Consider the following 16,743-nt stretch of genomic DNA (forward strand, 5'->3'; position numbering starts at 1 on the left):
CAGACTTTGGGCCAGACACACTATTCTGCAACAACCACCCCACTCTTAGGCAACTCTTTTCTGCACGACACAGCATACATGCACAAATAATGAACCTACGTCTACCATTAGGAGTAGAGAACAGTTCAGAATTTAAGAAACTGCCTTAGGAGAGGGCTGCAGCTGCTAAAAAAGCCTAGCCCAGCCTGGAAGAGCCACTGTGAAAGCAGGCTGATGCAATGGGCCAGAAGCAAAATTCACTACCCTGGCATTTCATTGCCTCTATTGTCTTTCTAGTTCCCACCAGTTCCTGTGCACACCATCAGACAAACAAAGTATTACTTAGTATTTCAGAGGGAACAAGAAAGTATTTCTTAATGTTACTGATAACATATACCTACCTAATAAATCTGCTATCGACTACAGCAGTAGCAAATCATGTTTTAGACCTAAATTAAGTAAAGACCTACAGCTATTTAGCTGGAAGGATGTAAGGCTGGCTACTGATCCTAGCACTAGGATGATACTAGTACTTTGCATTTATTACCTACCCAAGTAAGTGTTTTGGAAAGATGATGGCACTTTTATTTTTTAAATTGCAGATCAAGAGATTAAGGCCCAATCTCCAAAATATCTAGATGCCTAAAAATGCCTACAGGTGCTTAACCAATTTGTCAGAAACATTTCAGCATTTCTGTATCATTAGACCCATACATGCAGTGCATTTAGAAAGAACTCTTTGGACTAGCTTTCACCCTGGTGGTGGTGTCATCCTAGCACTCTGCGGTAGCTTACTTTCTCTTTTGTGCTCACCCTCATGCTCCCAAACTAGGTAAGACATAAGTTTATCCAAGTTCCTAGAATTCAGAGTTACAGAAATGAGCTTCCAAAGCATGGAAAACACAGTCTTTGAAACAGACACATTTAAGATTGTATACTGGTCAAGTACTAGGAGAGTCAGGAAGAACTATAGCTGACTCTCTCTTTTAAAAAGGAGAAGCACTATACAAAATTAAATGTATTTAGTCTCAACACCATGCGAGGTAGAAGTACTTTACAAATGCAGAAACAGAGTACAAGAATGTAGATGGAATAAGGCAGCAAACACAAAATACAATGCAAAAATCAGTAACAAAACTCAAGTTGCTTCATCGAAGTCCATTTTGATGAGTGAAACAGTATTTACCTTTAGAGTGCCCTTGAAGATATTAAATACAACTGAAACCAGGCTTTGAAAATGAACACAGTACTTTGTATACAAATATGGAAAGTAGCTTGACTTGCTAAATAGTCTAGTGTATAAAATACCTAGAACTACGTACACTAGTACAAATGAAGAAGTTAAACCTAAATGGATGAAAGTATTAGCACCCTACAGTAAGTTTATTACATTAGGTTTTCTCCTAAGGAGTGTGATTCAGGCTAGCTAAGCAAAAGTGGTTTTACACCTTTTTCCTCATCTCATTCTGAATGCTTGCCCCCTGCCCCCCATCATTCCCTTCTACAGCCTTTTCCAGGTATTTTATAGTTCAAGATCATAGCTAAATTTGCTCATTATGACTTCGAAATAAGCAGTTTACCCCTACTGTATAAAGAGCTCTCAGGTCACCCACACAGAGTTCCAGGATGACAAACAGCTACATTTCAAATTAATCACATTATTTTCATAAATCCGTTCTAAAATAAGGTCGAAAACAGTACTGCCAGTTGAGATCCAGTTTACTTGTAGTTTTTCTTTGGGGGTTTAACCAAAACTCCTTGTAATATTGGAAGTGACAAGTTTAAGGCAGTCAACATTGCCATCCTAATTACAAAGTGTAATACAGCTAGAATCCTAGTCAGAACCATACAAACTAAGGAAGAAAGTTTTTGTTGTAAACAGCTGTCTAAACAAAACAAGATGTGCAGAAAGGGTACTAGTCTTGAAGAAGAGTTTGGGGGTTTGCTTTTAATTCTTGTACTGGTTGAACAATCACTGCAGTCTTTCGTTATTCAGAAAAATTGTATGAATTAATGAAAATAAGCAGTATTTTATTTCAATACCAGATTTATGGTTTGTGTGTTACACTGGGGCTGGCTTGACTGACATTAAACAGATATATCTGAAACACAAAATAACATAAATTAGACATGCCATGAGACATGTACAATTAATTTCTACTAAAATGTGGATAATTAAACCCACTTCTACGCCAATTCTTTTAGACTTTTAATGGTGATAGTGACTAGTATTTTAGTAAGAGGGTAAAATTCAATAAAATGTACAAGGACAGCCATACGACTCAAAGATAATGTTTGCACAGCTTCCAATTCCACGGTGAAAGTATACCCCCTCCAAAATAGAAATAGGCACTTCATCTTTAAAATGAAGCACTTTCTTTTGTTCTTCAGTCATCATCAACAGTTGGCTTGATTGTCACTCCTCTTCTGATCTGACCCCAACCAATTAAACTGCAAAAAGAAAAACAGTTTATATTACTTTTAATAGTAGTTAGAAATATCCAGGATAAATTAACATCCATCTGTCATGCTTACGCCTTCAGTTCTCACATTTTGAATTTTCTCCACTTGTCTCCCATCCAAAATATCCTACAAGATCTAAGACTAGTTAGTGGAAACACAGAATAAAAAAGGATGATGTATGTTTGTAATCAGCTAAGGATGTACCTTTGAACAGTAAACTAAAAATCTGACAATTTTGTCATTTATGTTGTACTGGTGAACTCTAAATCTATTCACAGCTTGATCTCTTTTCACCTGTGCCTGAAGTGCTGCATTACTTTCAAATAGAAATGAAAATGTGAACATTCAGACAAGATGACAGTAAGATTATAAACAGGAGCTGTAACTCTCAATGAACATGTAACCTGTAAAGGTAACTCAACTCTCAGGTAAGTTCTACTATTTATATTCAGTAAAATGAAGGCCCCTTTTATAGGCCACTGTTGCCTCAGAAAAACATGCTTTTAAAAAGAAATTAAGATTATGTCCATTTCCACAACCAGCAGGCAGTCCATGCTATTAATACAACTGTCTTTAAAACATTTCCAGTTTCTGGCAAGGAGAAACACAGAAACCACATGTGCATCTCAATTTAGTTTGCTAAGCAGTAGACCCAGTCTCTGGACACCAGAAAAGGAACTAAAGTATATTTTAGCCCAGCACTTCCACTTTTTAGGACCATATCCATAGGTTATAACTAGTCCACCTTTGAATCCACTATTCCTTGGAATCACTAGTGTATCCTGTTTGCTTGGCCATTTGCTGTTTAAGCTCTACGCCTCTATATATTTGCTTTCTATTTTATACCTCCTTTTCGTCTCTTGCTTTCTCACTTTCTTCCATCTTTTCAGTACTCCATTGCCTCAGGCTACAAGTTCCTTTTCACAGTACCAACCGTACATTATCTTTACTCCAATTGGATTTTATTATGCTGCTCTTCCCAGTTTGCCTCCTTTCCCTTTTCTCAACTTTCAGTTTCCTTATGTTGCCTCTTTGTCCTTTTAATACAGCATAGAAGGCAACTTTTTAATAACAGGATCTTTATAGCAGGCTGTCACTACTTGCCCACCCCACAATCCAGAGACAAGTGGGCTTTTTGGCAAAATTTGGTCATGTTTTTCAAGTGGGAAGTAATCCACAGAAGCAACAAAACTCACATTAAAATTTGCACAGGCTGTCAGTCTATAGCTCAAAAAAAAAAAGCATCATTTCCAGTATAAATAGTTTCTCCTCTTCCTTCTGCTTTCCCTGACTTAATTTGGATCCTGTCTTTTTTTTCCCCCTCCTGTTCAAGACATTATCTTTTTTCCTTGGGTTTTTTTAGGGAATAATCTCTTCCATAATTTGTCAGCTAGCTCTGAGACAGCAAGCACTAAATTCCCATCTATGCTTTCTTGTTGATCTGAAAAAGAAACATGCATCCATGGATATTTAAAGCTTGGTTCTTTTTCATACAATAGAGACTTCTTGTAAAATTGGCTATGTTCCCTTATACTACAAGAGCTGTGCAGGGTCAATGAATCTAAATACCCTTATGTTCTTATGATATTAATTTAGTCTTATGGAACACAACAGGTACAGCGTGCATAATCATCTAAAGAGAAGTATGGCACTAAGATTAAAATGAATCATCAACCAATTCTGCTCATCATTTTCAGCCTCCAGATGCTTCTGCGCAGTCAGACATTTTATATTTGTAATCTGAATGGGTCAATCCAGTTGATACTTTTTTCTTTCCTCTCTGCTCATAGTACATAAAATACTCGAACCTTAGAATGTCCCTCCTCCATTCCCCTGCTATTACTTCAAGGTTGCACTAGAAATCACATGCAGCTCCACAGGTAGAACACCACTAACTTAGGTGTGTATAAAGACAGGCTTTGGCTTTGATAGGACAAGAGGAAATGGCCTCAAGTTGCGCCAGGGGAGGTTTAGACTGGATATTAGGAAATTTTTCTTCACCGAGAGGGTTATCAAGCATTGGAACAGGCTGCCCAGGGAAGTGGTTGAGTCGCCATCCCTGGAGGTATTTAAAGGACGTTTAGATGAGGTACTTAGAGACATGGTGTAGTGGTGGTTTTTGGCAGTGTTAGGTTTATGGTTGGACTCGATGATCTTAAAGGTCTTTTCCAACCTATATGATTCTGTGATTCTGTGATTCTGTAACATTACTAGAATTTCCAAACTGCTCTGCCAAGATTGCCTACCGTTAGCTCAATTTACAGCATGGCAGTTTTGGCAACAAACCATGAACCTCAGATGTTTCCTTGTCTGTTAACTAATAGGTATCTACCCAATTATAATGCTGCTTTAAAAACAAAGAGGCTAGTAACAAAACGAAGCATCCCACAATAATGGTGTCAATGTGTTAGGAGAATCCAGAGGGATTTTTAAAACAGACATACACTTACCTATTCTAGAACAGAATCAGATCCATGTATTTTTTTGCTAACTGTGTAACAACCAGGTACTCTACCAATTTAGCACCAACTTACCGCCAGTGTTTCTCAACTCTTCGACTCAGGGCAATTTTTTCTCCCACTTCTGTGCATACTGGGTTAGTTAGCACAATCTTCCCCAAATCAGCCTTTACTGCACTGACTCTCCCTCCAGTAGACAAGGATCCTATGTTTACCATTAAAACTTCATTCTTTGATAATTTTTGCACCTGAAGACAGACATACAAAACTCTGAAACATAAGCTTTAGTATTTAAAAAAACATACCACAGACAGTATTGAGTATCTTCTGTTACCTATCTGCCACAAAAAAAAGATATAGCTGAGAAATGCAAAAACTATAAATATCCCCCCACACAAACCATGCACGGCAGCATCAGTGGATGAAGTTTATATGTGAAGGGACAAATATGTAAATATGTTGCGCATGTAGTACTGCAGGTTCTTGGTATGATATACTTTCTGGGAATTTCTCTACATTTTCTACAAAACATACTGAAGATTGCACATACTGTATTAAAAGCATAAACAGTCTCAGGTATTGCTACAAACTGGAGTGTTATACCATTATTTTAAATAATCTGGATATTCTCATTTCCCTTATGCCTACATACATCAAAACGATTTCTCAAAAAGTAATTCATTTCACAGCACAAAGAGAGCACCGAAGCACTTAACTTACTGTTGCATCAAGCAGTTTATAGATTTTAATGCTAACAGGGAAAACTACGATCTTTTAGCTTGATGTATGTAAAATGGATCATGGAACATAAGACTGTGCCATGCATCAAGTTCAGTTTCTTTTCAACTACAGTGTTTCAAAAATACTTAGCTTTAAAAAGTTCTTCAGAGAGAGAATCTACAAAAAGCAGGTAGGTAGGACGTAGATCACTATGTGTATAAACTAATTATTGCACAAATGAATAGGCTGATAGCAAAGGAAAACAACTACCAGCATGTTTAGAATACCACCTAACTTCAGGACTTTATGCTGCTTTAAACTGATATGAATTCCTACTCCTCTGAACCACATTCTTCTACAATATTAAATAAGCAGATGAGTTTAGTGACAAGCATATATGAACAGGGAGACAAAGTTACTACATAAGAACAAAAAACATACATACTAATAAAACTTAGCAAAAGGAGAGAAATCAGGAAAACCAAAAAAAGGGGTACAGACCTTTGCAGCTTTCTTGTCTCCTTCAGTGCGCACACCTAATAGTCGTCTCAGCAAGAAATAGGAAATTTCTAGCTCTGTAAATATTTCCGGCAGTGCTCCAACTGCACCAAGAACTTGGCCTACCATTCGGTCAGCCCGACACAAAGTTGGATCAATCTTAGTTCCAACACCTACAACACAACAAGGAAAGTCACAAGGAGTAACTGAAGGTAGCTGTCACATTTACATGTTAAAATATTTGAAGATCTAAAAACAACAAACTGAGAATGTACTGGGAATTCCCTATTACCTGAACAGCACTTTCAGAATGTCAGCAAGACTGTGAGCTCTGTCTAAACAGATGAAGAAATACTCTACTGTTAAAGCCAGTACAACTAACAATGCAAGTTGATCTGCGTTGGCCACTGACATTCAGGAAAATTATTTATTTATTAACTATCTAATTTTCACACCCATGTTGTCTTTCTCTACAGATATAAATTATTTGAAATTGCTCGTAGCCTTTTTGTTTACTACACTGAAATTTATTGTTGAATGAAACCAAGTGTTTTCAATAAGCATGAAGAAATAAATCTTTTCATAAGAGAATATTCTTACCTATAAGACCCCCTGGAGCAGCATATTGTAGATCATTGTGTTCGGCAAAGAGTGACACAATTTTGGAAAAGATCGGCTTGCACATGAGTTTTCCTTCACTGTCCTTGGACACAATACCAGGCCGGACCTCAATTTCCTGACCCACCTAATTACAAAAGTGAAAAGTGATTAACTGGTTGTTTCACAGGAACATAAAGCTAACCACTAGTCACAGATAAGACCTACTTGTCCCAAGTTCTACTATTTATACAAGTCCTTGGTTCTGGGCTACTGTATAATTTCCAGGATTTCTGTTGGACTGTTTACTGCAAATTGAACAATACTGAAAGCTCTCTATCTTACAGCAAATGTAACAATTGATTTTCTTTCCAATACAATTTGTAAAACTGCTTTAGCAAAGGATCCTATCAGCAATAATTCCAACATTTAAGTTTTAGTTTAATTTTTTAAAATGACATTTCATTTACAAATGTTACAACACTGAGAAAAATTGAGCTAATACGATCAGTGTAACTGAGCAGCATCAATAAACCACAAGACAAAGAAAATACAAGTTGTATAAATGTTCAAAGATGTAGTTTGCTTTCCAGTCTAGCAGAGCAACTTTTAAAGTTCCCATCTATTGACAGCATCCCACAAGCAAAATAAAAAAATAAAAATATACAGAATACTTAAATGGGGAAGTGGGACCTGTGGGAACCCACACATGCTTCTTGCTTCTGAGGTACTTTTAAAGTTCTTTTGCTCCCCTCTTCTCCCCAATAATTCAGAAAGTAAAAGTGGTAGGACAGAAAAAAAAAGCTCCCTCAAGTTTTGTAAGCAATGAAATCAGTATCATTATTAGCAAAAATTAAGACTACAGTAACAAAAATGTATTTAAAATATAAAAATCAGTGTTTCTTGTTCTGGTACTTTAAAACAGGAAAGTAAAAATGAGGCACAGACAGAAAAGGTAAGTGCCATCTGACTGTATTCTAGTTTAAAAAAAAAAAAATTATATAATTTTGTACTAAGCATGCAAAAACTCTACTCATTATTATCATTACAAATCTCCAGACAAGAGAGGGAAAAGGTTACCTTTAAAACACCCTTTAGAATACTGCCACCAGCTACACCTCCCTTAAGGTCATCAACTTCACAGCCAGGCTTGTTGACATCAAAAGATCTAATTACTGACAAGAATAGACCATAACCAGGTTTATAGTCAAGATCAGGTTTTTAAAAAATTAGTGTCTGTCTTTAGCAACTTTGACTGCTTCCCTATTCTTATGAAGGTATACATATATTTATAAATATTACAAAAACATAATTCAGGAAGAACACTAAAATATGATGAATATTTTATTCCAAATGTTTAAGTATATAGTTGATTTTGTTCTCAAAACCATTTAAGCTGCTCATATAAATAAATGTTTTTTAAAACTGTTTCTGCATACCAGAAATTAAGTTAAAGATCAGTATCTGAAAAAGAAAGCAGTGATCAACTATATTACAAAACGCCTTCAATATTCACAATGTCAATTGTGAATACTGGAACCTTGTTTTAATGTCAATTTTTGTCATTCTGAACATGTTCTGTAGGTCTCCCCTGTTTTACGTAGAAAAAAGGGCAAACAAATGGATTCATCATAGTGGAACTGAATTTCACAATATGCTGGACAAGAACTGAGAGTTTGACATTATATCCAGGAGATAAGAGACTAACACAGAAAATCCAGCGAGGCTACCTATAAGATTTTCATGGAAATAATTTAATTTTCAAATTCAGCAGTTTGTCATTACTTTGTTAAATCAAATTTAAATTCACAGCAACTAAAGGAATGTTTTTAAGACATAGATAAATTTCTCATCTTTATTGTATTTTAGTGCTGTCACACACATAGAATATACACAAAAAAATAGCAATTACCTCTTAGATTTAACTATAGCAATTAACTATGAATAAACAACACAGCTCTCAGAAAATATGCAAGTTTTAAAATAAGAGCGCACTAAACGCTCCTTTTAAACCTACCTCTTTTTAGAGCATTCAGCAACATGCTATTCTAACCACAGATACATGTAGTATGGTTAGCCACAAAAGCAGACACCTAAGCATTTACATACCAATAAGCCTTGGTTCAGATGTGAAGTCTCGCAAAGGGACTGGGATTTTCTTCACTATATACTCGCAAACTACTTCAATGTTGTATTTCAACTGTGCTGAGATTGGAATTATTGGAGCTCCTTCTGCAACCGTACCTAAAACAAAATTGAGTTCAACATCAAGCCTTAATATAGTATTTACAGCAACATGACCAAGTGTTCTGTCATTGTTAAAAATACTAATGAATTGCAACGCACGTTTTATGTGTATGTCCCAAAGCAGTAAGTATCAGAGCATTTACCCTTCCCTTCAACATTTTAGCTCAAACCAGCCAGACCTACTTTTCAAGGCATTCTGAAACAACCCTTATGCTGCCTCTGGATAACCGTGTACTGAAGAGCTTTATAGTTGCTCTCTGAACATTGTGCAAGATAATCTTCTGGTCTAAGGGAGAATTCACTTCCCACATTGTGATAAGAAATACTTAAGATAATTCCACAGAGAGATCGGGTATCTCAGTATTTGGTACATCAGTATTAATTTTACACTCAGATTTCATTCTGACAAACTAAAATTCCTATCAGTTTAGTGATCTATGTTTTCTAAGTTTTGCAATAGAAATACATATTTTAGAAAAATCCTAATTTTATGGAAGGATGCATTTAGTTGTCAGGGCCTGTTAAATATTATTAGTTTTAATTATATCTACGTTTCTTGTGATAACTCCAGTTCTCACAAACTCCAAATTTACACATCAAGCCACTCTGACATAGCCGTTACGAACAGCTTACACAAGGTGACAATTCTGAACAAAAAAAAAAAAAAAAAAAAAAAAAAGACAGACCCATTGGCTACTTTTGATGGTGACAATCTAGCTCTGCAGCTTTTCACATACTCCAGCTAAAGCAGATAAGCAGGGAAAACAGCGGAAGTTCCTGGGAAAGACGAAACTCAAAGCACTAGACTACAGTTGAGCAGAAATACCAATATTTTGTGATTAGATAAAAGTAACGCATTTGTACCTATGAGGTGCCCCTAACAAGTACTGCTTCATTCTCTCCTGCACTGCACTAAAATCACAGTACAATCTCTAGCAAAGAAACAATCCAAGAAGAGACAATACCAAGAAGAAACGACAAATTCAGTGAAAGCTACTAGACAAGAGCTATTGCTATTAGTTTTACATCAAGAGCCCTGACCAACAGCCATAACATTATTGTACATCAGCAGTCTGACGTGGGTAAGAAGCACAGGTCTATTTTTCATATTAACAGACTATGTACAACAGCATCATCTAAGCACGGGAAGCTTTTCTATAAACATATAGAAAACCACTATGTCCGTGTCCCAACACAGAAGAACTTCCACCATTAACTGGATTTCTGCTGTTGAAAACTTACCTTGTACAAATGCAAGAATCTGTTCATACTGTTCTTTAGCCTGGCTCTCCTTCACCAAATCAATCTTATTCTGCAGAATCAAAATGTGTTTCAGTTTCATGATTTCTATAGCAGCTAGATGTTCTGAGGTCTGGGGTTGAGGGCATGACTCATTACCAGCTGAAAGAAGAAAAGTGACTGCAATATAGAAACTATAAAGATAGACAAAACTCCTACAGTTGGGACATCTACTTTCCATTGTATCTTTATAAAAAAAAAGACAGTCAGCTCTCAGTAAGATACATGTGAAGCGTCCAAGTTAAAAGCACCTACTTTTCTCCAGAAGTGCTGGCTTTACCACCCACACAATATATGACAGGTAAGAGGTTGCCAGAGTCCCCCATTCTACTTGCTCCCAATAGAAACATTTAAAATTTCCAAAGATACTGACAGCTAACTTGTGTCTACGTGACTTATTCCATTCTCTAGGTCTCTAGACATCTCAGTGCTGACTGTAGCATAATGGACAATTCACCTTTCAAGAAGTATCTTAAAATTCTTTGGTGTTTTCTTATCACCAAAGCCATAAAAATGCCAAGATCCCCAAACTGTACAACACACAATAAATACATAAAGTATTTGAATAGGGCAGTTATCAGCATGGTTTGGATTTCAGCCATCCAAGAAGCCAACTTTGGCCTGATGTGCCATTATGGTGGTTAATCTTGAAGTTTGGTCTATCACACTTTCTAGATCTAAACAGGCAGGAGTAATGACAGCTTATCAGCTATCTGAGACAATTTAAACTACAACATCTGAAGCTGTTGTTCTTGTTTGTTGACACACCCTATCCAGGTAACATAATCACTATTTATCACTGTAGAGCACTACATTGTTCTATAGACATTTAAAAATGAGTTGTACTAATTTCCCATTGTTTGCAAATCAGAACAAAAATTGTATGAATCGAGATAAATCTCCTGTACCTTGATTTTGTCCATATTCACCTGAGGTTTTACTGTTTGTATTGGTGTTTGTGGACTCTTCTGCATGGCTAAGGCTACGTATCTAAAGCAAACTGAAGCTTCAGAAAAACTCAAAATATACCTGTAGCTAATGTATTTCCATAAAACGATATAAATTTTACAGTACCGTACTACTACAAGGTTTCATCTTAGCCAACTAATCTCCTATCAATTGGGCCAGCTACCAGACTAATGAGTATGCATAGCCATGTTTAAAAAACCCACCTTTGTTAGGGTACACTTTCATTGTAGCATCAATTAATTTTCTTAAACACATCTAAAAAGCATTCACTTGTTTTAATCACTCACCCCGCCCCACTACATTTTAAAACCCATATAAAGTTGCTTTATGACATCAAAAAAATAGAGCTCTGCTTTTGTGTAGCAATCATTACCTATCAACAGTAAAGCTGCATCCATTACTGCTGCACCGTTCAACATAGTAGCCATCAAAATATCATGGCCAGGACAATCCACAAAAGAGACATGCCTGTTGTAGAAGAAGGTTAAAAAGAAGGCCAAAAGCCAATTATCAACAGTTTCTCCAACTAATTTATGTGAGTGGCTAGGCAGACACAAAGGTTAAAAGCATCCTTAAAACAGATAGATAAAATAAACATTTCAAGACAGATGCTGAGAAGTAGTATCTTAAAAGTATTTTCGTAAGAACACAGACTACTGAATGGCTACTGAATAGTTTTTCTGAGTTTTAAGATTTGATACCATATATCCATAGTAGGTACTACTTTAATATTTCACAAATTTACTTGTAAATTAGACTAGATTTAAATGCACCAGAATAATAATTAAAAAAAACCCAAAAACAACAAACCACAGGATTTCTCTTATCTCTTGTAAAAGACATCTCCCATTCTCCAATTTTAGAAAATTATGTGTCTTTAATTACACTACTATAATTGCATTTCACTTCAAAGATTTATCCACAGAGACAATGTTACACCTCTTAGTTCCAACCTTATGATTTTATTGTGCAGACCATAATAGTCGATTCACTACATTCTTGCCTGAACCTATTCAGTGAAGAAAACTTGTTTCCTGGTAGCATGCCACCAAAAAGCAAGGAATTAATTTGCTGCTTCACTGACAATGTTATAAAGAATCCAAAGCTTTTAACCAACAATTTAACAACAGCTGCATGAGTGTCACTCTCCAACAGAAGTTATTGTTAGAACAAGTGCTCTACTGGCAATCCAAGGAAAGGAAGGAAATACATGATTACAACAGTACATGTATTTTACACATAAGCATGAACTAGGAATTTGATGTACAACAGTCTCTGTGACTACTCTCATCTGAACAATCATGGCAAGGACCCATATAACAACTGTTGTGGTTACTATGCTTGCATAATGACCATGCTATGCTTTCTTAGAAATGAAATAAACAAAGGACACCTAGCCTGCACTTAGAGGCCTGATCTCATGTTAAGTATCAGGTTTTCATAGATTCATTTTAAGAACTTTGAAAACTTTTCTGCCTCTAGGAAGAAAAAGTTTAATAAAGATCACCCTCAAGACAGGAATTTTAAAGACGTGTTTGTATGGTCCACCTTAGTTCTCGTTCTAGTGGCTTTAAAATGTACTTTTATTAATAGCAGAAAAAAATACCATTTCACTTCAGAGTCCTGCAAATACGCAATGGCAGAAGACACAGCTGTGCTCTACCGTGGACTCTGCATCAAAACTAACAAAAACAAGGCAGTTTAGATGATACCTTAGATCAAGGTTGTCCAGCATCTAAGAACATGTGGCCTGCCATAACAATTCATTCAGCTTGCAGCTCAATGCTTACTATTTTCAGTTACGTAAAAGGAAGTGCACGTAAAGTAAACACAATTTATACCACTCATTTTACAGCAGTTACCTGACTAGTTTAAAGTTCCCTTTGGTGCCAGGAATATCTGTAGGGAACTCATCTGGGGTGCTACTTCCACAGGACCGGTAACACTCTGGCCGGGAACAGCTTGGGTCATCCAGCTTGTAAATCTGTAAGTAATTTTTTAAAATTGAGAATAAGTTTAATTCATCAAGGGTTAGTTACTTATAAGCTTACATCCACCCTGAAATATATCAGCAACATATTTGCTAGATTTATAATAATGACTCACCTTTGCATTAGCATAACCCAGCTTGATTGTGATATTTCTTTCCAGTTCATTTTTAAATCTGACAGTATGAACTCCAGATATAGCTTTGACTACTGTCGACTTTCCATGGGCTACATGACCAATTGTACCTATGTTTTAAAAGCAAATGTTTGTCAATAAACCATTGTTTAATTTTGTGCAGTGTTCCATTATGATCAACACATAATTACCCCAAACTCTCTGTAGCCAGTTGGGTCAGAGCTCCCATCAGAAGCATGTATGGGTTTTGTAATCATTTCTGTTTAAACAAACAAGATTCTAAACTGAGCTCCCAATGGACAGATCTTTACATTTTCATGAAACGCATTTCAATGCTTAATTTTAAGGTAAAATAAACTTTGCTTTAGCAACTATTCCCCACTTCATTCAATAGTGTTCTTGAAGTAAATTGGTGCTTTTCAAGTTAAAAGGGTTTGACAAGTCTCTTCCTGCGTCATGATAAAATTTATAGTAAAAACACTATATTTATATTACTGTCTGTTTCAGTAAGAATTTCTTAAAAACGTTGTCACATAGGCACCATATGCTACTGCATGAGCACCAGAAAGAGTCACATGAATGCCCCCTCTTCTTTAGAAGTTTGTTTTTACCTATATTAATTGTTGCTTGTCTGCTGATGACTTCTGGTGAAAGAGGCGTCAACTTGGTAACATCCTGTATGAGGAACATTTTAGAATTTATTAATCTTGTATCTAAATGTTTAAAGAGTACTATATGTATCTTCTTAAAAATTATTCAGTAGTTCTATTCAGCAAAATCCAACCAAGCTCATTAAAATAATACTAGATATGCATTCCAGTCTTTTAAGTATGTGAAACAGGACAAAAAGTGAACAAAATCCTGATTGTAAATAAGTATAGGTTGCAAATCAAAACAGTGACTGTAAAATGGTATAGGCTGCAAGGTGTTAAAGAAAGATGGAAGTAAACAAAACAAAAAAACTCAAAAGAAGCTCTAAGACACAAAAAACCCCCTTATCTGCCCCCAAACTTAAATTACACATAACAGGCGAATTCGAATTAACTTTCCATGGGCTACATGGTGAATTGCACCTATGTTTTAAAAACAAAGGTTTGTCAATAAACAGTTGTTTAATTGGTATAAGGTTCCATTACAGTCAACATATAATTACAACTAACACTTTGGAGTCAGTAGGTCCAGAGATTTCATTAGCATCATGGATTTAACTTTGTTTTCTTTAAATGGCTTTTTCCTCAAATACTGTTATTTCTACTTTAGGTATCAGACAAAAATTCTGCTGTCCTAAACAGACTGTTGCATGAACCTACTGGTAGCACCTGGCAAACCAAAACACTTACAAATACATTCTGTGTACTTAAAAAGACAACTCTTTCAGAGTTGTTTTGGGTTTTTTTTAAAGCCGTTTGCCCAAATATTGGACAAATGTTGAAATCTACTGAAATGTTCCTCTGTACTATTTTTGAAACTGTTTACAGTTAATTTCCATCCTGCACTGAATTCATATAGATGAGCTGCTCAGTTCAAGCAAAGATTCACGATGCCAAAAGAATCCTCAGTGCAGGACAGGATATAAATATTTTGCTAATATACAAATAACACACACACATTAACTGACATTAAATCATGTATTTGCACTGTTACATGCAGGTTCTGTGCATAACAATCAAACTTAAACACATCTGTGTAAATATGTGAATGACTCATTCTGTTCTCAAGTATTACATGAATAAAATGTTCACGTTCAATACAAAACAAGTTTTGTCCACCTAACACAGGCAATTCAATTTATATTTCTTGTATATCTAACTTAAAATGACTACACGCACTGAAGTCAACAATGGGAACATGACCTGCAGATGGCACCATCTTAGTAGGGTGACAAGCACGTAAGCATGATACAAATCCTGTCATCAAGAGAACTGTTCCTGGGGCACGTAATTATGCATGCATGCAATTTTTTCCTCAAGTATAAGGTTGGTATAAGGCTGGTATAAGGCTAAGTTCAGCTATAAGCTCTAGTCAATTGTAAGCATTCAAGGGCTAGCTGAAAAAGTACAGCATAGGCCTTAAAGGTAATTCCTACTGACCTCCCAACTAGGCCTATCTGTGCTCTTTCCGACTGGCACATGCCATGGTCAACAATGAAAGGAAGTACAGAAACTTTCTGAAATTACTAACATGCTTTGCCAAGGAATATTAACATGCTTAGCTATAGAACAAAAAGAATTCTTGTCCTCAAACCCCAAGAATATAAAACATTATTACTATAAAGGCAAATAAGCTCTTCTAGTTTGCTAAAAACCAGGGAGGCAGCAATAGGATTTTCGACTGGTTTTGTCTGCATATATGTGTAATAAGCGAGACAGCCCAGGCAAGACATTTAACAGGCAAGACCACCACAGCAAGAGACCACTGCAACTAATTTTCTTGGTAGTCAAGAACATTTCCTTGGTAGATCAACCAAGACAGGGCTGGCAACCAAGCCATCTAGCCTGCTCGGGAACAGAACGCCGATTTATGACTCAACTTTGGAGAGGGAAGAGCCTTTAACAGCACTAAGCAGGACAGCCCTTACAAGGAGGAAACTGCACGTCTCCGCCACTGTCACACAAAGGCTTCACTCGCAAAGCCGGGACGCCAACCCGCCGAGCTTTGGACCCACCTCACCAGCAAGCGAAGGGCCTCATCCAGCCAACCCCAACCCGCTGCGACCAGCCTAACCTGCTCCCAGCACCGCCGCTCTGCCCCGCGCCTACTTCCAACTACCCTTTCCCTCAGCCCCGGCGTGCTGCAACTCGGCCCCCCGAAGCACCGCCGCCGTCCGCGCCCCCTCAGACCTCACCGGCCCCAACGGCCGCGGCAGGGCTTGGAGGGAGGCACGGATCCCCTCAGTCTCCGAGCGCTGCCCCCACCCCGCAACGGCCCGCCCGGCCCCGCCACACTCCGCCGGCCCCCGGCGCCCGCATCCGCCGTTCCTCGGCGCCCCCCCCCGCGCCTGCCTCGGCCCGTCCCTTGGGCGCCCCCCGGGCGGGTCTCACCAAGGTGGCGAGGTCCTGCCGGCTGAGGTGCGGCTGCCCCAGAGTCACTCCCGCCTCATCCCCCGCCATCTTGGCCCGAAGAGGAAGCGGGGAGGCTAGCGCGGCCGCCTGACCCCCGGCTGCACTCGGCGGCGGCGCCGCCGGCGCGCAGCCCGGCACCCGCCGGCCGGGGGACAGACGCCCGGCCTGGGGACCCGCCCCGCTGACCGGCGCGGGGCCGCCGCCAGCCCCGCCGCGGGGCGGGAGCGGCTCAGGCGCGCTTCGGGGCAGCCCCGAGAAGGACCCCGGTCGCCCTCGCGCCGGGTGATGCAACCCGGCCTGCCGCAGGGACCGCTCCGCGTGCGGCG

General features: G+C 38.1%; 1 protein-coding gene across 1 annotated transcript; it reads right to left on the reverse strand.

The window, feature by feature from the left end:
• Window positions 1–1,680: 1,680 nt before the first annotated feature.
• Window positions 1,681–16,565, reverse strand: EIF2S3 (eukaryotic translation initiation factor 2 subunit gamma). Its single transcript, XM_075520977.1, has 12 exons — window positions 16,397–16,565; window positions 13,967–14,030; window positions 13,338–13,465; window positions 13,094–13,215; window positions 11,605–11,699; window positions 10,206–10,364; window positions 8,826–8,960; window positions 7,797–7,891; window positions 6,720–6,864; window positions 6,123–6,292; window positions 4,977–5,149; window positions 1,681–2,430 (listed from the first exon to the last, which is right to left on the reverse strand). The coding sequence occupies exons 1-12, from the start codon at window positions 16,463–16,465 to the stop codon at window positions 2,367–2,369; spliced, it is 1,419 nt and encodes a 472-aa protein (XP_075377092.1). The 5' UTR covers window positions 16,466–16,565; the 3' UTR covers window positions 1,681–2,366.
• Window positions 16,566–16,743: the final 178 nt, after the last annotated feature.

The sequence above is a fragment of the Mycteria americana genome, chromosome 1, assembly GCF_035582795.1.
Source record: "Mycteria americana isolate JAX WOST 10 ecotype Jacksonville Zoo and Gardens chromosome 1, USCA_MyAme_1.0, whole genome shotgun sequence".
Classification (NCBI taxonomy): Eukaryota; Metazoa; Chordata; class Aves; order Ciconiiformes; family Ciconiidae; genus Mycteria; species Mycteria americana.

What these genes read in the sequence shown, in the direction of transcription:
- EIF2S3 (XM_075520977.1), bottom strand. Translation starts at nt 16,465, where the DNA reads ATGGCGGGGGATGAGGCGGGAGTGACTCTGGGGCAGCCGCACCTCAGC. An exon ending in TGCTCCAGGGGGTCTTATAG is followed by an intron (nt 6,293 to 6,719) that starts GTAAGAATATTC and finishes GTTGTGTTGTAG; the next exon opens with GTGTTGGAACTAAGATTGAT. An exon ending in GAGACAAGAAAGCTGCAAAG is followed by an intron (nt 5,150 to 6,122) that starts GTCTGTACCCCT and finishes GTCTGTCTTCAG; the next exon opens with GTGCAAAAATTATCAAAGAA.